Genomic DNA, 20,524 nt, shown 5'->3' on the forward strand with positions numbered 1-20,524 from the left:
CCCCTTCCAACATCCGGTCAAACGTCTGATGTGACACGCAAAAATTTTCATTTCACCAACTCAACACCCACTCACTCGCGCAATGCCAAGAGCATTTGATCGGGACAGAAAGACAGCATTCTATATTATCGAGCAGAAATGTGTCTGCATTGTGTACGTTTATGTCGGCCTTTTCAATTGAGGAATGCTAGTACTACAAGGCAGCGAAATTAGCTGGATCCCCATCCCCTCCTAGGTATCATCGAGCGGTTTTGGATTGAGTGTCTACTTGAGGCCACATACTAATCCATGTTTTTTATTTAAAGGGACAGGTAGGATAGCACAATTTTGTGAAGCCTATGAGATAATTAAGGTACTTAACAATATCAAATTTTGTCACAGGGATTGGTGTCAGGCAGCAGCTAATTGAGCCTCATGCAAATTGATCAAAATTGAAGCAAAAATCTAATATAATCCAACTAGCACGGTGGCCCGCACAAATTGCGTGGCTAGCATTGATGTATATTGTTTTTACATAATTACATATACACACTTTTACGTTCTATTATAAAAATTAAAAACAACAATGATTTTAAACTCCTGCATAACTTGACCAGTATATTTTTCATGTTATATAAGATTATCATAATAAGTCCTTTGTCCATAAAATTTCAAATGTTCTTGTATTTTCGGATGGACATAATCTTCTCCCAATAATAATAATTTTTTTTAAAATAATCTGAATTTTGTTTTTTTTCTAATTGTACGGCTTTGATCTCAATATAAATTATTTTTTGTTATTATGTTTTTATTGCCATGGGATAGAAATGTATAAACCATGGTTGTATGTTTCTCATCGCTGCCTCACATGCTTTCAAAAAACTCCGTACCTGTTTTGGTTAAAAAAATATTTATCCGTTTGTCTTTTTTTTTAATTTTCTTTCGATCAACGCGGGATTTTCTAGCACATGAGAACTTAGGATAATACTCTTTTAGTAATAAAATAAAATATTTTATACGCTTACCTGATAAAATTTTATCTTTATTTAGACGTTTAACCAATATTTCCCTTTAGCAAACTTAAGGTAGTATTATGAAAATTTCTTGATATTTTCTTTTCTTTTCCTGTTCACGTCTCTTGTCTGATTAAAAAAATAGGTTCTTTTCTTTATCTTTTCTCATACCGAAACCACATGTCTAATTTAAAAAACGTTTTTTTTCTCTTACCGAAACCTATCTTTTCTTTACTTGTCCGATTCAAAAAACATTATCTTTTATTTTTTCTTATTTTCTTTAATTAATCTCATAATTTGATCTAGACCGCCAGAGATATTAATGTGGAATTTTCTGGCACATGAAAACTTTTGATAATATTTTTTCATATTAAAATAAAATATTTTTAGTCTTACCTGATAAAATTTTATCTTTATTTACACAATCAACTAATATTTCCCTTTAGCAAACTCAAGTATAAAAAAAACGGATCGTTTCTTCCTTTTCTATTCATGTCTCTTGCCTGATAAGAAAAACGTTCTTTTTTTCTTCTCCTACCGAAACCACACATCTCTTGTCCGATTAAAAAAAAACAAAAACAGATTTGTTACTATATTATCCGATTGACTCTCCCTTTATTCCCTTATTATTCCAACGTATAGTCCAAATTTACTAATCTATTGTCAAATTAACTTTTCTATTTTTCTTCATTATAAATTGTAGCTATATAAGGTCTCTTTTCCTGATAATAATTACTTTTTAATTTTTAATTTGAATTTAAAATTTTCCAAATTATATTTTTACATGTAACCTCATTTACATGTATTCTAAACTATACTTATATGTAATTTCTTTTATATAATTCTCAAATTTTAGATACTTCTAAATTTTCTCTTAATTTTTGCCAATTTTTAACCAAAATTTTAGATTTTAATAGATGGACTCTTTCCTTAATATCAGTTTTTTAGTCAAACAATGAGAAATCCGAAAAATCCATGTATCATAAGAGAAAAGTAAAATACTGTTTTTTTAAGTCGGACAACAACTATTGTGGCAGTCTGTTGTTTCGATTGATTTTTTTCTATTTATGTCCGATGAAATTGACCTGATCAATCTTTTTCCATTCTTTGCCGATTGATTTTTTTCTGTTTCTTTGATCTGCCCGATTGATTTGTTTCTTTTTTTTTTCTGATTGATTTTTTTTAAAACACCAATTTCACCATCCAAGCTATATTTACAACTTCCCAGGGAAAAGAAATATTTTTTTGTAGGGGGAAAAGAAATAGATGAAAACCCTCAAAATTCAAACTCAGAATACTTGCTGTAAGGGAATATAGTTTCAGAAACGCTGTGTATTTAGCTATCGATCTGCACCGTTATAATCTGGACCCACCGTGATCTAACGGTGTATGTTTTTCACTTTTTCTCCGATTAATAGCCCGTGAGAGACAACGTGGAGCCTCTTTTTTCTATTCCTTTATGTATATAATAGATAGATAGATAACCGATAAAGTTACTCATAAACGGTATTTGATTATATTTACCACTAGTTTAAATTATTGTTATAAAACTATAAAAAATATAAAAATAACCAAAAATGTGTCATTCGAATGACATCGTTGGAAACAGAAAAAAAAAACGGATGACAAATTTGCAAACAGAGCTTCCCCATCCAACTCCCAACAGCACAAATTATCTTACAGTTTACTGTTGGCAGACTTGGTGAGACTGCCCAAAGCCCGGGCCTTCTCCCGGAGCACGAACTTCTGCGTCTTCCCCGTCGACGTCTTGGGCAGCTCATCAAACACCACCGTCTTGGGCGCCATGTAATGCGGCAGCCTCTCCCGGCAAAAGCTTATGATCTCGGCGTCCGTGGCGTTGGCGCCCTCCTTCAGCTTGACGAACGCGCACGGCGTCTCGCCCCAGTAATCGTCCGGCCTCGCCACCACCGCCGCCTCCAGCACCGCCGGGTGGCTGAAGATCACCGACTCCACCTCGATCGAGCTGATGTTCTCGCCGCCCGATATGATGATGTCCTTGGCCCGGTCCTTGAGCTGGATGTATCCGTCGGGGTGCCTCACGGCGAGGTCCCCGCTGTGCAGCCAACCGCCGGCCATGGACTTCCTCGTCGCGCCGATGTCCTTGTAGTAGCCGCTCATCACGGTGTTCCCCCGGAACATCACCTCACCCACCGTCTGCCCGTCGTTCGGCACGTTCTCCATCGTCGTCGAGTTCTTGACGGCGACCTGCAACGCGATGTGATGGAACCCCTGCCGCGCCTTTAGCCGCGCCCGCTCCTCCGCCGGCAACGCGTCCCACTCCGGCATCCACGTGCAGACGGTGGCGGGGCCGTACGTCTCGGTGAGGCCGTAGATATGGTACACCACGAAGCCGAGCCCCTCCATGGCGAACAAAACGCGGGGCGGCGGCGGCGCGCCACCCGTCATGACGCGCACCGGCCCAGGCAGAGCCTTCCGGTCTGCGGCCGGCGCGTTGGCGATCATGCTGAGCACCGTCGGCGCGCCGCCCAAGTGCGTCACCCCGTGCCGCGCGATGTTGTCGAAGATGACCTTCGCCGTGAAGTGGCGGAGGCAGACGTTGGTGCCGCCCTGCATGGCGACGCCCCACGGCAGATGCCAGCCGTTGCAGTGGAACATCGGCACGGTCCACAGGTACGTCGGCATGGCGGTGATGTCGTACGCGAGGACTGTTGCGATGGTGTTGAGGTAGGCTCCGCGGTGGTTGTAGACCACGCCCTTGGGCCGCGACGTCGTGCCGGAGGTGTAGTTGAGCGTGATCGGGTCCATCTCGTCCGCCGGCCACCGGATGTCGAACTGCGACGGGGCGTCCTTGACAAGATCCTCGTAGTCCACGCAACCTGAGTCGCCGTCGTCGGCGCCGTGGTCGGAGATGGTTAGAAGAACCGGGAGAGTGGCGGTGTTCGCTGTGTCGGCGAGGCGCCTCAGCGCTGCTCTCCCGACGTCGAGGAGGTGCGACTCGACGAAGAACACCTTGGCGCCGGAGTGGCCGAGCAGGGTGGAGATCATGGGCGCGTCGTGCCGCGTGTTGAACGTGCACAGGACTGCACCGGCCATCGGCACGGCGAAGTGCAGCTCGTACATTGCCGGCACATTCGGGCTCAAAACAGCAACCTGAATACAAACGACAATGTGGTCATACATACTATTATGCCTGGGCCTAACGAGCCCAGATTTATGGGTCATTTCATAATCTAACTTAGGTCTTATATACATTTTAGCTTAAAACTCCACGAAATTTTAACTCGCTTTAAATTATACATATATTCTATTATGCCTGGGCCTAATGAACCAACATTTATGGGTCTTTTCATAATTTAAATCAGGCTTTATATATTTTTTAGCTTATAACTCTACAAAACTTTAACTTATTTTATTTAAACCTAACCCTTAAATTTAATTGACCAAAAATGAAGGATCCACTGCTACCCCTACATAGGCCCATCGTATTATAGATTTTTCTCATATTGGCTCATCGGCCCATTACGTGAGTAGGATAGGACTTAATTCCAATATTATTTGGATCCGACCAAATAGCATGGAAGTGGAAGTAAATGGGCGATGCGAAATACCTTTAATCTGGCTCAATCTAGTAAAATAATATTTGTTGTTTAGATAAGATTTGATCAAACTTTTAAAATTTTAACCAAATGATACCTATATTCTTTTATAACTCCTTAAAAATAATAGCACAATATCATAAAGTTGTTAGATTTTATAAGTGTATTAAAATACAAAATTGTTCGTATGAATTTTATAAGTTTTATTAAATCTTGGGATAAACTAAAAATATTAATTTTGCGGGAAGGGTATCATCAAATGGATCTACGGAAATGCAATGATTGCATACTCTCACGTTACTATTCCACCACACTTGAAAGTGAAAAGACCTACTAGCACCTTGCCAAACGGCTGTCTCATATGCAGCAGTACCAATCATGTGACTTAAATAGGAAAGATTGAGGCTACCAAAAAAAAATGAAACATCTAGTAACACTAACGGCCAAAATCAAGGTGATAAAGATGCATTCTATAGTTGATCGATTTCTTATCTGTCTTTTAAAGTGGAGCATTTTAAGAGGGGTATATGACAGAACTGATCAACTTTAGTTAACAAACAAATAATTTTCTCAGGGTAGAAAGGCTCTGAAACAGCAAAAAGCTCGCGAACACGAAGAAGCTAAGGCGAAAACAAGAAGCAGCGAGAAGCAAGCTGTGTCGCAGCGTCGGTGTCGGACTCACCACATCGCCGCGGGCGACGCCGAAGCGGGTGGCGAGCGCGGCGGCCACGCGGACGCACCGCCGCCGCGCCTCCCTCCACGTGTACCGCCTCTCCCCGAACACCACCGCGGCGCGGTCGCCGTAGACGGCCGCGGCGCGCTCGATGAAACTGAGCGGCGTCAGCGGCGCGTAGTTGGCCGCGCACCGCACCGTGCCGGCCTCCATGTCCAGCACCTCCACCTCCCCCTCCCCCTCCCTCCCCGCGAGGCTGGAGAACAGCAGCAGCTGAGCCGCGGCGGCCCCGGAGCTTCTGGCGAAAGTAAACGCTCGCGGATGGCGCCATGGCGATAGAATAATCGCACGCGGGGAGCAAAGATTAGTAGTATAATTCACATGGGGACTAAGATAATCGTGGGGTGGTTGACGACGATTAGGGGGTAATGATCCGACGCTGCTGCTGCTACTGCGGCGATGGCGGCGGCGAGCTAGCCTGCGCAACGCAAGGTATGCGGCTCTCATGGCTTGGGTACCGGGACTGTGCGAGTGACGCTCTCAGCTTGTGCAGTCGTGTGCTCGTGTCTGTGTTCGTTCTCGTTCGGGTGTCTGGAACGCTCCGCAATCTCGTGCATTCCGTGAGCCGCATGAGTTGAGAATTGTTTTGCATCGGCTCGTTTTTTTGTTCTTTTGCTATCTGGATGATTGAAGTTCTCCCCTTTTTTCCTCTTTTTCTACTGGACTGTTGGCATCTATCTTATCTTCTGTTCGACTGTATGATCATTCTTTGGAAGTCCTAATAATAGATGGGGACCAATTTTTGTCAGTACCTACAATCAACGAGGACCTATTACTATTCCTAATCTGAACATGGGCCGAGCCACTGAAAAATAACGGCCCATGAGGACTACACTCAACGAGGACCTATTCATAATCTGAACATGGGCAGAGAAAGAGGGAAAGATATTTTGACTAATGATCATTGCATAGTTTGATTCTAACTTGTTTCATTTCGAGAAAATTTGTGAAAGAAGATAGAGTGAAAATAATTATATTAAGATTTAATAAAAGCGACTAATTATATTATAGTATTGTAAACAAATTAAAATATACAAAAGAGCCAGGACAAAAATTAATTTAGAGTTGGCAGGGGCCGCGCGAACGCGTACCCCCTCTACCACAAATTATGACGTCCACTCTCCCACTTGGGGAGATGGTAAACCAACGCGCTCACCAAGTGCAATGTGAGCATTTGATCTAGGCCACGGGCCTTCTTGATCGCCCGTCGACCCCGTCCAGGTAAGTATGTTGCAACGATGCACCCACCCCTTGCTTTATAGCGGCCGCTCCCACCAGCATCGCATCGAGTTGTCGAGATGGTACTAAACGAGAGCGCTGCGTTGTCGTTTAGCACGGCAATGGCAGCGGCGGGGGTTGGGCCTGTCTGTTTTGGGCCTCCGTGCTGTTATGGGCCTCGATTGCCGTGGCCTGCCAAGGCCATGTGAACAACGGTGACTCATTAGGAATAAGTTTATCGAAGGTCACTCAACTTATTGTCGAGTGTGTGAGATCTTTTAACTTCAAAACCAGAAATGTATACTCCTAAATTTGCATAAACCGTTTAAAAAAGTCACTTGGCAGTATTGAATCAAATTTTCCTGGTTTTGCTTATATGGCACACTGTGAGTCCCACATGTTAGGTTTTTTAAATTTTTCTCAATCATTTTTTTTCTTCCTTTTTCTTCTCTCTCCCACATTGTCCTCTCTCTCTCTTCTTCCTCTGATCTCTCCCGGTGTGCCAGCAACTCATGTGAGTGGCGACGAAGTAGGCATCAGGTTGAGTGCGATACCCCACCAGATGATGCCGAGCACGTAGCCGCATTGATCCGGTACGTATCATTGCCGCCGCCGCTGGCGCCATTGCCACTGCGGACTTGCGGTAGCCGCCGAGCATGCAAGAGTTCACCTTGTTCCCGTACCCAGCCACGCACTGTGTCAGCTCCGCCGTGTAGGCGAGCGGTCGGCGCCGCCGCTGCCGCTAGTGGTCGCCGGCTCGCCGCAGCAGTCTTGACCGCACCGTCGGTGGGTGGCTCTACCACGATGGCCACCGCCGGCAACACCACTAACATCGCTACAGCGGCCGCTTTCATGGCGCCACACACAAAAACTTGCAAATAACAAGGATGCACACAATACCTTTTGACGACTAACGTCTTTCTTTTATTCACGTAACACGCGATCCACTTATTTGGGCAGCCCACCCAGCTGCATGCACGTAGGCACGCAGGTAACTGCCACACAACCCATGCATGTATTGACTATCCTCTAACTAATCAGCTAATTAAGCTATACATGCACACCACTAAACATTGAAAGACTCAACGTGAAGTGGCAGCCGGGTGGGTGGCCGATGCAGTGGCAGCCGCGTGGGCGACGACCGGTCGCGTGGCGGTGGCTTGCGTGGGCGCGGGCGCGGGCGAGCTCGGGGACGACCGAGGTGGCCGCGGCTTGAGGAGGGCGATGCAGTGGCGACCGGGAGGGCGACGACCTGTCGAGTGGCGGTGGCTTGCGCGAGCGCGGGTGGGGACGGCGGCGACAAAGCCAGCGGGATGGCGCAGCTGAGCGAGGGTCGCGTCAGCCAGGTGGGGGCGGCGACGGCCAGGCTGGGGGCGACCGGTCTCGCGGCGGTGGCTGGTGACGGTCGGGTGGGTGCTTGCCCGGTAGAAATGAAAAGGAAGAGAAGAGAAGAAAAATTGAAAAAAACTGATATGTGGGACCTACCCTACGTCACGTCAGGAAAACCGGATAAAATTTAAATCAATACTGCCGAGGGACCCCTTTTAAACGGTTTATACAAGTTTAGGGTATACATTTCCGGTTTTAGGATTAAGAGATCTCAGACTGACTTGACGTTAAGACTCATTATTGCTTTCAGGTGTCAAACTCTGTCAAACTCTAGCGAACACTTCACTATCAGATGATTCTTAATCCAAAAGAAAGGGAGAAAAAAAACTTCACCATCAGATGGGATTCGGCGTGCCAAGAGGAATTGTCAAATGGATTTGGTGTCCCAAGTGGATTCCGTTTTTGCTTCGCACGGCGTTAGAACGCAGTCATACCACCCGAAGAAGATGCAAAACCAGTTGAACTTGAACCAGAGAATAATTGATGGCTTATTTGCCTCCTTTTTTCATCACCCCATGGGCGGTGTAACGTTTTTCTGATGGATTACACATAAAAGAAAAACATCTTTACCTAAATGCTGGTACTGAAGAAATACTGCTTGCTAGTATGCTACTGACATTCAGAAAAGAAAAGGCTGAAGTGCATAGTCGCTGCTCTGTTAGTCTCTAGAGAATTTTCCAGTCCTAACAAGTTAACCAGACAAATAACATCACATTATTACAGCGGCCCAAGGCCACAGGGAAATATAGATGGGGAGCTTCAGGACCTTGGGTGCCTGGGCAAAAAAGAGAAGCACCCTTGCATAATCAGATATCCAGTATTCCAGTGTTGTCCTCTGGGTAGAAGCGCCTAAGGTATGTAATTGAACCTTTTCACTTCACAACGCTTCCTGCAAAGCGAACATGGATTCAAACAGGGTGCTAGAATTACCGCATCAGACAGAGCCAATTATTCAAAACTGCTTATTGATGGATTCAAACAGGGTGCTAGAATTATGCTATATGATTTATGGATTCAAAACTGCTTGTTGATGAGTTGTAGAAATACAGGTAGTATACGTAAAATCACATGTTATATAAGGGGCAAAGGGCATGAGTAGAAAACTCACCATTAGCTCTGTCATCTGAAAAACTGATGGCAACATGCTCAAAGTAATCTCTCCTGGCATCTGCATTTAATCAGAAAAAAAATGGTGGCATATGGTTAGCATCACAGCCAAAAGTAAACTAGAAAACAAGGACGATAAAAATGTTATCCATGTACTAACCATGCTTCATACTTAAAGAAGGGTCTTCCTTCTCTTTATAGCCAACGACCTTTGCAGGGTTTCCTACTGCCATACTTTTAAACATAATTAAAAAAAATCAATTCAGATAAATTCTCAACACAAGACAATGATGATGTAATACATGCAGAAACAAAACGACATGTGTAAAATAAATAAAGATTCCATTACAAAATGGATATTACTGCGATCACCCTGGGACACATGTAAAATAAATAAATATTCCATTACAAAATGCACATGATTGCGAGTTGACTATGTAAAGGCCTAATGGATTGTGTTAAGACATCACTAAAGGACTTCTCACCAAGTCACCAGGCACCAGCATTTTGATTCAAATGTTCATATAAAGATTATTCAAGCGTGAGCAAATGTTCATATAAAGATTATTCAAGCGTGAGCATAACCAGGCATCACTAAGTCAAGCACCTTGATAGGAAACATGATGCAACAAGGAAAGTAATACCTCCATTAATATAAAAACACTTTAAGATATGAAAAGGGAGGCACTATTTTATATCTAATATAATGGAGTTCCTAGAAACTACTTTGCATGCTTTGAACCCAGAAGAAGAAAAGGTAATTGGAGCATGTAGGTTTAGCTAATCCAATACCTAACTTTTAGGTAAATGCAATATCGTACGCTGAACAGTATTTAAAAAATATATCATGGCTACTAACCTGTGGGGAGGAACATCCTTTAAAACAAGGGAACCAGCGGCAATCATGGCTCCCTCACCTACATTTATGTTGCCAAGGATAGTAGCACCAGCTCCAAGAAGAGCCCCCTGACCAATCTTGGGGTGCCTATCTCCATTTTCCTTGCCAGTACCACCAAGTGTAACACCCTGGAGCAAATCTGAGCTGTAAGCTGGTGAACTTTGATTCTGGTTACAGCTTTCAATAGAAACAAATCCAATATTTTATGAATTTGATTTTAAGCAAAACAAACCAACATGGATACATGCAGGACATCCTGATCATAATTATGGTATGTATTTGGTTCCGACCAAGGGAAAATTTGTATTCTGAAACTATTTTACAGAACTCAAGGAAAACAACCTTTTATTCTTCTATACTCTTATACAACACAAATCAGAATGTCCATCATGCCGCTAATTATTCACCTTCATAAATGAATTGATGACTCATAATTACATAAAGTAAAACATTTTTCTAAATTAATTAAAACATGTAATATATATATGTTTAGCTGTTTGGTAGCCAAATCATATCGGTGCTATTATAAACCTATATTGGCACATTGTAGTGTATATATTTTTTTCGCTACTTGCTTTAGCACTCAAAACTAAAACTGGATCTAGAATATTGCTATATTTTGAAAAATACAGCTAGTAAGAACATAGTTATGCTGGGCACCTGCATTAATGAAACCCAGTTTCCAACAACGGCAGTTTCACCAATAACTAGACCTGTTCCATGATCCAGCAATATTCCCTCCCCAATTCTTGCAGCTGCAGATTTAATAATAAAGGACTTAGGAAGACAAAAGTTTGGGGGGGGGGCATGATAAGGCATAAAAAAACAGAAGACAAAATGTTCATAACTTAACTGTTCAAAAATCAAAATTTAAAAGCAATATAAAAAAACAAAACATGTCAACTATAAAAGGTGACAAACAATTATCCTGCCAAAGATGATAATACAGGCGAAACATCACATATCACCATACATCATTTGAATGTTAAACAGGAAAAGGCTAATCATAATATTGAACATATATCATTGCAGAACAATAATATACCTGGGTGTATATCCACTGCAAAAACCTGAAAGGAAATATGATACCAAATGTTACTGAAGGAGAACTATCCGCTAAAGCAATGTAAAAATCTGATTCATAAGAAAATAAATGGTCACCTCACTGATACGGCTCTGTAGTGCCAATGCCAGAACTTTACGCCCTTGATTCCATAATACATGGGCTATCCTATAGGATTGCAACGAATGATAACCCTGAAGTGGTTGACAAGCAGCATTAGAGTTTTAAGAAGTCACATGTGGGATGATAACAATATTATACAAGCAGTATGTTATTTCTGTATGATGTGGGATTGGTTTTGGGGGACTCTTATGACCATCTGTATCAAAAGTATCTAGTAATACATACCTTCAGGTACAACAATGCCCAACTGTATTGTGCACACGCAGGATCTCGGTCTTTAAATGCCTGGAATGGAACATTGATTCTACAGTTGTCAAGAGATCAATGGGATAATACAGAACGAGATAGCATGTGAACATAAACATGGCACATCAGTAGAATACTCTATAGCAATGGACTCACCTGAGCATCAAGGCGAATAGAACGACGTATCTCTTTGTTGTTCATCATGACATCATTGAAAATGTCTATTAGCTGAGTTGCCAGCAATGTTGGATCTTCGAGCCTGTTTGCAAGGACGAAACTCAACGCCCTCTCGAGACAATCATGAGATAGTACGCTGGCGTACAAGAAGCTACTTAAAATAGGCTCCTTTTCAGCCTGTAAACAGTATAAGAATCAACAATAAAAAATTAAGCTTTGTCATAATTAAACAGCCATAAATATCAGATGTAACCATGAAGGATGGAGCTGATGTTTAAGACTGGTACTCATGCAATTGTAGTTTGGTTTTATTGCTTGATCTTTTCTGAAAAAAATAAAGCTTTCACACAGTCACAGGTATGAAATGTTTCAGAACCTGCGATCTTAGTCTTCAATTTTTCACTCTTCAGGCAACTTAACTTACTAAACTACCTGGCTCTTAAGTTTCACTCATTCATATTTTTAACTGATACCATTTTTCCCTCCAGAATTATTTGGTTGTACTCAACCAGCAAATATGACACGCTCACTGAATCAGGAGAACAAACAAATAGCAACATTTTTTTTTTCTCCCAAGGGCCATAGCAGCTATTCCCTCTGTTGTTTTAAATTATATTGTAAGATTTTCTGGCCCTGCATTCGTACGTGTATTAATCAATCTAGACAAATATACAAAATATATAAATCGATACATGGATGAGTCTAGTCAAACACTGAAAATCTTATAATATAGAACCGATGTAGTAAATTTGAAGAAAATATTATTAAATCAATTCATGTTTTTATCCAACTAAAACGAAGCAGTTACTCACACGACATCAAAGCAGAAGACAATATCGCGAAGTGTTAACTCAAAATAACAAGAGAACTCATGGTATATAGAATTTTTGCAGCCTCGAACCCAGATCGAACCGAAAGAACTCTCTAGACCTAAGAACATGCAAAACTTTATTGAATCCAAACAAGACCATTAAAAATCGTAACCTTTCCTCGTTCCAACCCAAAATTCAGTCTGTCCGGCAGCATCAGGAAAGCCACGACCAATTTAGAAAGAGGCAAGCAAAGCTTCGATCAATCCCCGAGAGCGATCTCGTGAGCCGTACTCACCTCAGACTTGGCCTCCGACTTGACGGCCTCCCATATGGGGTCCTCGGCGGCGTCGACTATGCCCCGGACCACCGCCGCGGAACTCGCCCGCGAGCTCCCCATCACGTAGATGGGGAACATGGTCTCCGAACGGCTCCTCCACTCCCCCGCGCACGATCCGCAGCCGCCGGCCTGCGCGAGCCTCCCTCTCCCCCTCGCCGCCGCCTCGCCGCCGTGGTCCTCCACCTTCTCGAGCACCAGGCACCCGCACGACGTCATGGGCCGAAGCAGCGAAGCCCCGTCGGCTCCTCGTGGCCCTAGGGCTATTCCTCCCTCGCGGCGGTCGGCCGGCCGGCCGGCCCGACGCGGCGAGTCGCCGGCGCGCCCGGGAGGGAGAGGCCGAGAGGAGGGAGAGCGGAATCAGCGAAACCAAATGGCGAGTACGAAAGAGCGGTTGGGAGCAAACGGAATCGGCGAGGACGACGGGCTTATTTACGGGCCACTGCCACTGACGGCGTCACCGCCGTCTGGGGATGCGCGCCCGAGACGAGGGCCCCCCTCCCTTGGCGGCTTGCGCGGCGGCGCGAGGGATTTTGCGGCGAAGTGGGGTCCAGCGGCGGTGGTGGTGGTGGTGTACTGAAACAGCAGCCACGGCTTTATCGCTTCCGCCTTTCGGCTCGGCGCCTCCCCGGCCGGGGAAAGGGGGGGACCCCGGAGAGACAAATCCTACGGCTCGCGGCGCGCCGCGCGCGGGTGGGTGGGTGGACGGGGCCCGGGACGTGTGTGTGTGGTGGTGGCGCGATGCCGCGCAGCTCGCGTGTGTCACCGTGTGCAGCTCGCGCCGGGCGAGGCGAACGGTGGGCGAGTCCGTGCAGGAAGCGCGGGCTGGTGGACACGACCGCTTGGTGTTTTCCTGCAAGCAGAAGCAGGCGACACGGCCGGATAGTCTCCAACAGTGTTACTGCTAGTACGGTATAAACCGAGGATGTGATGGGCTGTGTCGTTGTGCCACTGGGACCGGACGACGTTTCAACCCTTTCTTTTGACTCAAAATGTAAATTTTAACAAGTTAATTTTATAATTTTTTAATCATAAACTATTGTTAGTTTTTGTTTTTAAAAACATGTATATAGAAGTTATTTATAATTATAACTATGCTATTAAGTTTTTGAAAAAACAAATGATTGCACCTTATTAGTTAGTGCTCGGTACCTACCCTCGTCACAGTTATCTATCCTGTTGCAATTGGTCGTGGACCTCACGGTCAAGGTCATGGCATGCGTGAAGTTAGCCACCATACCTGTACCAATCCTGTTCCTGAGGTCAGCAATCATTGACAAAAAAATGGCCCAACCTCAACGTGTTTGTTGGCGAAAATTTTTGGATCAACTGTGGTTTAACGTTTGATTGGATATCAAAAGATTTTAATGACTAACTAAAAACTAATTACATAGAATGTCAGAAAACCACATGACAAAATTTTAAGCCAAATTAATCTGTCATTAATACATGTGAGCTACCGTAGTAGTCATGACTAATTATAGACTAATTAGGCTCAAAAGTTTTGTCTCATAAATTCATTCCAAACAATACAATTAGTTTTTTTAACTATATTTAATGCTCTATACATGTGTCCAAAGATTCAACGTGACGGGTGAACACGACAATTTTTGAACTAAACAGGCCTTGTTGGTCACATCTTAGTGTACAAACAACAGCTCTCATCTTTTGTCTTTTACTTATATTTATAAGTCAAAACTTAAAATTTTAAACTTTAAAGTTGATTTTAACTTTTTCTCCGATGGTTGTTTTATAACATTGTTTCACTATGAACATATGTATGAAAGTTTTATTTGTAAATTATTTTCTATTTATATATATTGTTTGTCCGTCTCTTTTAAAAACTCAAAAGATGATCGTTGTATGTATCATCAGCGTTTTTAAAAAAAATCATACGCATAGATAAAATGACATTAGAGAGCCACACCAAATTACAAAACCAAACTGAATGTTGTTTTTTAATAAAAAAACAAATGGTGAAGAAAAAGACAAATATTAGGAACATGGTCTCTCCGTAGTCATTTGTTAATGTTATATTTCACAAAGAGAGTTAAACTTGGTCATGTAATTTTGTGTAGTTGTGTGTAATACTCTAATATCATCTTACCAATGTGCATGATGTTTAATTTTTTTCCAAAACTTATGTACAATAGTTTTCAAATTTACATCTATGGTCTTCACCAGAGATGCGGTTTTCACATCATATTTAGCTATACAATGCTCCAAAATCTGCTCGCAAGGTCCACCAACGCAACGATTCTCCCTAAAACGAAGCGCGAATATCCGCGGCTGCTTTGCATCTGTGGTGCGTCGGATTTCTCCTCTTCGGTGCCCCACGCCGACGTGTCCACACCACCCACCGTCTATTTTGTCCCCCTCTAAAAACCCCCGTTGCCGCATCCACTCCCCCTCTCCTTCTCGCCGCCGCCGCCGCCGCTGCTTCCCTCCCGCGCTCCCCGACGCTTCGCCGCAGCGAAAGGCCGGCGAGGAGACAGCGAAGGGGCCGCGCGCGCGCGGGCGGAAGGAGCAAGCGAGAATGTCGCCGATGCTGGCGACGCGGCCGGACTTCACGGCCGTGCTGCTCTCCCCGTCGCCCTCCCCGCCGTCCGGCCTCCGCGTGCGGCCCTTGCCGGCGCCGGCGCCGGCGGGGGTGGCGAGGGCGCGCTTTCTCGCTCCTCGGGCGGCGGCTTCGGCGACCGCTACCGTCTCCGCGAAGCCGACAGCGGTGTCGCCGCTGTCCGCGGACCGCACCGTCGTCCGTATCGGGCTCCCCAGCAAGGGCCGGATGTCCGAGCAAACCCTAAGCCTCCTCAAGGTCCCGTACATCGTCTCCGCGCCTGCTTCCGCTGCTCGGTTTTGTTGTGCTGTTTGTGCCTCATGGCAATTCTGTAGTTTCGTGGGTTGACATGGTGTTGACATGCTGTTTGTGCGTCTGATGGTGCAGAGCTGCCAATTGTCAGTGCGCCATCTCAACCCGCGGCAGTACACTGCAGATATCCCGCAGGTGAGTCCTATCCATGCTCTGGGCATTGTCTTGTATCAGCTCATGATTTCTGCAGGGCAATTGCTGCGTATCATATATTGTACGTATGCGCTGTTGCTAGTATAGTAGTATGGTTGTATGAATTCCCTTTTGATTGTTGAGAAAATATGCTATGGCAATGCTAAACTAATGTTGCTCTACCCCTTCGACAATGAGTGAAATATTGCCATCATATACACTATCAATCTTTTACTTTACTCGTTCCCTTTAAAATTGTCCTCAACATCTGATTGTTGGGGGCAAAATGGGCATTGTTCGCATGATCAATATGTAGATGCCAATAACTAGCAGCACTAATTGATGAAGTAAAAGATATGTTTTCTTCCAAATAATCTAAATATCAGTAAAATACTCTCCTCAATTACATCATGTGTTCACTATATAAGGAGATGTCTGTTTAAAAAATATCATTTTTTATGAAACCTATGTCACAGTTATTGTACGTTGTCCACACTAGCTTAAAAGTTTTGATTGATATTATTTGATTTATTTCATTTAATATGGATAACATTGGCAACTTTACCTACATCTTGACTCTGTCTCTTTGTCATCTTTAGGTATGTATTGACATGTGGTTGCCTGTTCAGAAAACTATTATGGATAGGTTAAAGTATCGAATCATACATTTTTCTTAACTTTTTCCTTTATGCAGGTCCCAAATTTGGAGGTTTGGTTTCAGAGGCCCAAAGATATTGTTCGTAAACTGCAATCTGGGGATCTTGACCTTGGCATTGTGGGTTTTGACATAGTCAGTGAATATGGGCAGGTATTTTGAAATTGATATTAAATACTTTGGCTCAGATTGTGCATACCTCTGGATTTAAAAGTTCTTCTATGCTTATTTGTTGGATATATAGCATTCTTGATTTCAAATTCCTAAAGGGTTTAATGGATTATGCTTCTACTTATCTGAGATTTCCTGTGGCAGGGTAGTGATGATTTAGTAGTTGTTCATGATGCTCTCGAGTTTGGACATTGTCGTTTGTCCCTTGCGGTATGGTGTTTTAGAATCGTTCATGTACAACTATACTTGCTACTTTGCTGAAAAAATGTATCTGAAACTGTCAAAATGCATAATCAGGTTCCTAAAGAAGGCATTTTTGAGAATATAAATACTCTGGAGGAGTTGGCAAATATGCCTGAATGGACACAAGAGAGGCCAATGCGTGTAGTTACAGGATTCGGATATGTATGGTCGCGAACGAACTCAAAGTTGTTCAAGTGTTCCCCCCTCATGACATGATTTGATGATCGTTTAACTAAGTTTTTTTTGTGTTGCAGCTAGGGGAAAAGTTTTTGAGAGAAAGTGGGTTCAATCATGTTTCATTCTTAGCTGGAGATGGAGCTCTTGAATCATATCCTGCTGTGAGATTGCACTTTTCTTATAACTTCCATTGGTTTCTTTGTACTTCCAAATTCCTTTCCTCTTGCACTTCTTTGTTTATCTAGTCGATGGCACAATGTCGTAGTTTGCTCATATCTGTTCCTTCATAATACTTATATTTAGATCATAGTAAAACCAAATCTGAATATTTCTGTCCCAATACTTCAGCTTTCACCACAGAATAGGTATGTTGCATGGTATTGTTTGTACCGCTGTACTATTTTTTTGTTATTTATTATTTATTATGACATTGGTATGTTACAAAGCTGCATCGAAGTTGAAGTGTACCATACTTTACAGTAATTTAAATCGTAATATATCTGAACTAGACATTCTTCACATGTTAATCGGCAGAGGAGTTGTCTTTACTTCTTTATTATTATTATTCTATATTGGCATGTTTGTCTTTAATCTTGATCTGTTAGCTTGTATGTCCTTACACGATCCATCATTAGCCTATCAAAAGTTAGTGAATGCTAATAATTCCTTTTTCCACTCATGAAGATGGGTATGGCTGATGTTATAGTGGATCTTGTGAGTAGTGGAACAACCTTGCGTGAGAATAATTTGAAGGAAATTGATGGTGGAGTAGTTTTGGAAAGCCAGGTAAGCCTAACCTCTCTCCTTCCCTCTCTGACACGTGTGCACAGCACATGGGAGAACAAATGCCTTGTAGTTTTAATTTACATTTGCTTCAAGTCATGCTTGTCTGTGAGACATCTAATATCACACAGGCCACACTTGTCGCATGCAGGCGATCGCTGCACAAACGTAATGGTGTTTTGGAGATTACACATGAGATGCTTGAAAGATTAGAGGCTCACCTCACAGCAACTGGGGAGCTAATGGTGAACCATTTTTTAGTTTAAATTGTGTGATAACTCAATTAATACCTTAATCGTTACTCACAATTATACTTTATATTGCCATATAAGGTCACAGCAAACATGAGGGGGAACAGTGCGGAAGAAGTGGCAGAAAGAGTTCTCAGTCAAACATCATTATGTGGATTACAGGTATCATTAAAAATATTCAAAGTAGTAATAATATACTTCTTTTATATACTGACCATGAATAGCATGCTCTTATTAGCAGATACTAGAATATCTTTTAAAATATTTTATTATTTCCACATTCATAAATCACATTCTATAATCTTGAACTGAAAATATAGTTGTGCTGTAGCTGCTCTAATATCTAGACCTCATTCGTCATAATCTGGCCCTTTAAACATGAGGTGCTGATCTTTTCTTCTTTGTTGATTGAGAATGGAATTTACTAGTTTACTGTTAGACAAGGCCTGGGCCGCCTGGCAGTGTTCCATTAAAGAAAAGAAGGAATTTCTAGTGCACTGGAGTGGTATTGGCTGTTCTTATTAATATCGTTTTTAAATTTTAATATGTAACATCTACCGTTTCTTGTGGCCTGCACTATGTACACTGATGCACCAATGTTTTGACATATATTATACTTGGAGTGAGACAAAATCCAGTTCTAGTCTTTTACCTTTGAAATAAAACTAGTTCTGATTGCATTGCAAACTTATAGCAAAAACCTTTCTCATGGTTACGAACCACCATAGTTTGAAATACTTATCTGGAAAATCACTAAAGCTTATGATCATTTTGATGTAAACAGGGCCCAACTATAAGTCCAGTCTACTGCTCACGTGATGGCAAGGTTGCTGTGGAATACTATGCCATTAATGTAGTAGTTCCACAGAAGTCGCTTTACAAGTCCATTCAACAGCTGAGATCTGTAAGATATTTTTCTTTACTTTTTATTTATGGAAATGTGTCTCTATCATCTTTTATTCTCCCTTCTCGTTTCCTGTTTCCTATGGGCAATTACCTCTATTCTTTAGAAGTTCTATAATGTTGTAACTAAAGATATATTTATGTGCTTATATAAGTAATTATCAAAAGAAGATGTCTCCATGCTTCTCACTGCTGTCAGCACAAAGGGTCAATTTGATGTGGGAGCTCCTAATATAACTTACGTTAGACAGTTAGAACATATATGATTCTCGCTATATATGTTTTGAACTGTATGGCTTTTGGTTTCAAGTGTAAATCCAATTGTGTTATGTGTACTCATTAACTTGTAACTGCAGATTGGTGGCAGCGGAGTCTTGGTGACAAAGCTGACCTACATATTTGATGAGGAGACTCCTAGGTGGCGCAAACTACTTTCAGAACTAGGGTTGTGACTTGGTGCATGGTCTGCCATACTTCTCTTTCAATGACCCTTGTAGCATCAGTTTACTTGTGCTCGCTGAAGCATATCTACAACCATTGTCAGAACTCAGAAGTGAGCTCTTGTGTGAAGTGTCCGCCGTACACTACTTGAGGAATTTTGGTCTGTACCGTCGTACAATGTGCTCGTCTGGCTATACCCTTGACAAGCATGGGTTGTAATACCCTTTATGTACCTGTTGATCTGTTGATATAATTGTGGAACCTTGTTGGATGGGGGTTTGTGTGCGTGTGTATGAACCGTACCTTTTCTTGCGTGACGCTGAATAATTTGGGCTTGCTGCAATAAAGATGGATTGTATAATCCTCCCCATAACAATTCTGTCCGCCCCCCTTAATGTCATGCTTGTGTCCTGTTATCTTATCCATTTGACCTTGACCCGGTCACCCGGTTATAATATGCAATAGTTTGACACATGCTATTTGCCCTTGGGATTGGCTCTGCGTGACCAGGGAATTCCAAATTTCCCATATAGATGTTTCTTTACCCTTGTCTTTTTTACTTCCTCTATTTTTATTTATTTTATTTGAATAAGTTGATTTTTAGATCTAAGTCCGCTCATTCGTCTTGTTTGATTTTTTTCAATTTTTTTGACAAATATAAAAATAATTAATAATTATGTAAATTTTAAAAATAAGATGAATGATTAAGGGTCTGTTTGGGGAGCTTCAGCTTTTCCTAAAAGTTGCTTATGACAAAAGCTGCCTCAAACGGTCTACAACTTCATAGAATCGGTAGTTAGTAATTCTAAAAAATGAACTAAGAAGTTGCCTCAAACGGTCTATACCTTCGTAGAATCGGTAATTACAGATTCTGAAAAATGACGAATCGGTAGTTACAGATTTTGAAAAATGAACTAAGAATCCAGAAGCTGGAGAAGCTAGTCTTAGGAGCTTTTTCAGATTCTCAAAATCTAACTATCACCTGTTTCTCAGAATCTAAAGCTCTTTCAAATAAGCCCTTAAGGTGGGTTCAAATGCCAATAGCATCACATATAAAGATACGGAGGGAATACTTGCCTTGAATCTTAGCAGCATTCACAGTACATATGTACATTAGCATTATCCGGCAGTTTCGATGGTCAAATTGATAGAGCAGAGACAGCACCCAAAGCATATACATGACATTGCTTTCAGAGTTCCAGTTCCATGAAAAGTAATCCAGTATTAGA

At 42.5% G+C, this 20,524-nt stretch overlaps 3 protein-coding genes and 1 non-coding gene across 4 annotated transcripts; 1 reads left to right on the forward strand and 3 right to left on the reverse strand.

Annotated features, from left to right (window-relative positions):
- Positions 1–2,522: 2,522 nt before the first annotated feature.
- Positions 2,523–5,976, reverse strand: LOC102710853 (probable acyl-activating enzyme 1, peroxisomal). Its single transcript, XM_006649283.2, has 2 exons — positions 5,253–5,976; positions 2,523–4,124 (listed from the first exon to the last, which is right to left on the reverse strand). The coding sequence occupies exons 1-2, from the start codon at positions 5,748–5,750 to the stop codon at positions 2,670–2,672; spliced, it is 1,953 nt and encodes a 650-aa protein (XP_006649346.2). The 5' UTR covers positions 5,751–5,976; the 3' UTR covers positions 2,523–2,669.
- Positions 5,977–6,371: 395 nt separating this feature from the next.
- On the reverse strand, positions 6,372–6,532 carry LOC121054030. Its single transcript, XR_005811497.1, has one exon. It is a non-coding gene; the product is annotated as a U1 spliceosomal RNA (small nuclear RNA).
- Positions 6,533–8,375: 1,843 nt separating this feature from the next.
- LOC102711134 (probable serine acetyltransferase 2) lies at positions 8,376–13,261 on the reverse strand. The gene is made up of 10 exons (XM_006649284.3): positions 12,632–13,261; positions 11,504–11,701; positions 11,327–11,386; positions 11,077–11,172; positions 10,961–10,985; positions 10,576–10,670; positions 9,877–10,043; positions 9,178–9,251; positions 9,019–9,078; positions 8,376–8,799 (listed from the first exon to the last, which is right to left on the reverse strand). Exons 1-10 carry the CDS (start codon positions 12,887–12,889, stop codon positions 8,783–8,785), a joined length of 1,050 nt encoding a protein of 349 aa, XP_006649347.1. The 5' UTR covers positions 12,890–13,261; the 3' UTR covers positions 8,376–8,782.
- A 1,839-nt stretch (positions 13,262–15,100) lies between these two features.
- Positions 15,101–19,671, forward strand: LOC102702081 (ATP phosphoribosyltransferase, chloroplastic). Its single transcript, XM_015834269.2, has 11 exons — positions 15,101–15,485; positions 15,615–15,674; positions 16,366–16,479; positions 16,642–16,707; positions 16,795–16,902; positions 16,995–17,078; positions 17,602–17,703; positions 17,832–17,945; positions 18,033–18,113; positions 18,736–18,855; positions 19,211–19,671. The coding sequence occupies exons 1-11, from the start codon at positions 15,207–15,209 to the stop codon at positions 19,304–19,306; spliced, it is 1,224 nt and encodes a 407-aa protein (XP_015689755.2). The 5' UTR covers positions 15,101–15,206; the 3' UTR covers positions 19,307–19,671.
- Positions 19,672–20,524: the final 853 nt, after the last annotated feature.

Source organism: Oryza brachyantha, chromosome 3 (genome assembly GCF_000231095.2).
Source record: "Oryza brachyantha chromosome 3, ObraRS2, whole genome shotgun sequence".
Classification (NCBI taxonomy): domain Eukaryota; kingdom Viridiplantae; phylum Streptophyta; class Magnoliopsida; order Poales; family Poaceae; genus Oryza; species Oryza brachyantha.

Excerpts from the sequence above, each read along its gene's own strand:
- LOC102711134 (XM_006649284.3), bottom strand. The coding sequence starts at position 12,889 with ATGACGTCGTGCGGGTGCCTGGTGCTCGAGAAGGTGGAGGACCACGGC. Across the intron at positions 11,173-11,326 it reads GGGCATTGTTGTACCTGAAG|GGTTATCATTCGTTGCAATC; the intron begins GTATGTATTACT and ends CAACCACTTCAG. Across the intron at positions 10,671-10,960 it reads TGCAGTGGATATACACCCAG|CTGCAAGAATTGGGGAGGGA; the intron begins GTATATTATTGT and ends TTAAATCTGCAG.
- LOC102710853 (XM_006649283.2), bottom strand. The coding sequence starts at position 5,750 with ATGAGAGCCGCATACCTTGCGTTGCGCAGGCTAGCTCGCCGCCGCCAT. Across the intron at positions 4,125-5,252 it reads GCGTCGCCCGCGGCGATGTG|GTTGCTGTTTTGAGCCCGAA; the intron begins GTGAGTCCGACA and ends GTTTGTATTCAG.
- LOC102702081 (XM_015834269.2), top strand. The coding sequence starts at position 15,207 with ATGTCGCCGATGCTGGCGACGCGGCCGGACTTCACGGCCGTGCTGCTC. Across the intron at positions 16,480-16,641 it reads TAGTCAGTGAATATGGGCAG|GGTAGTGATGATTTAGTAGT; the intron begins GTATTTTGAAAT and ends TTCCTGTGGCAG. Across the intron at positions 17,704-17,831 it reads GAGTAGTTTTGGAAAGCCAG|GCCACACTTGTCGCATGCAG; the intron begins GTAAGCCTAACC and ends AATATCACACAG.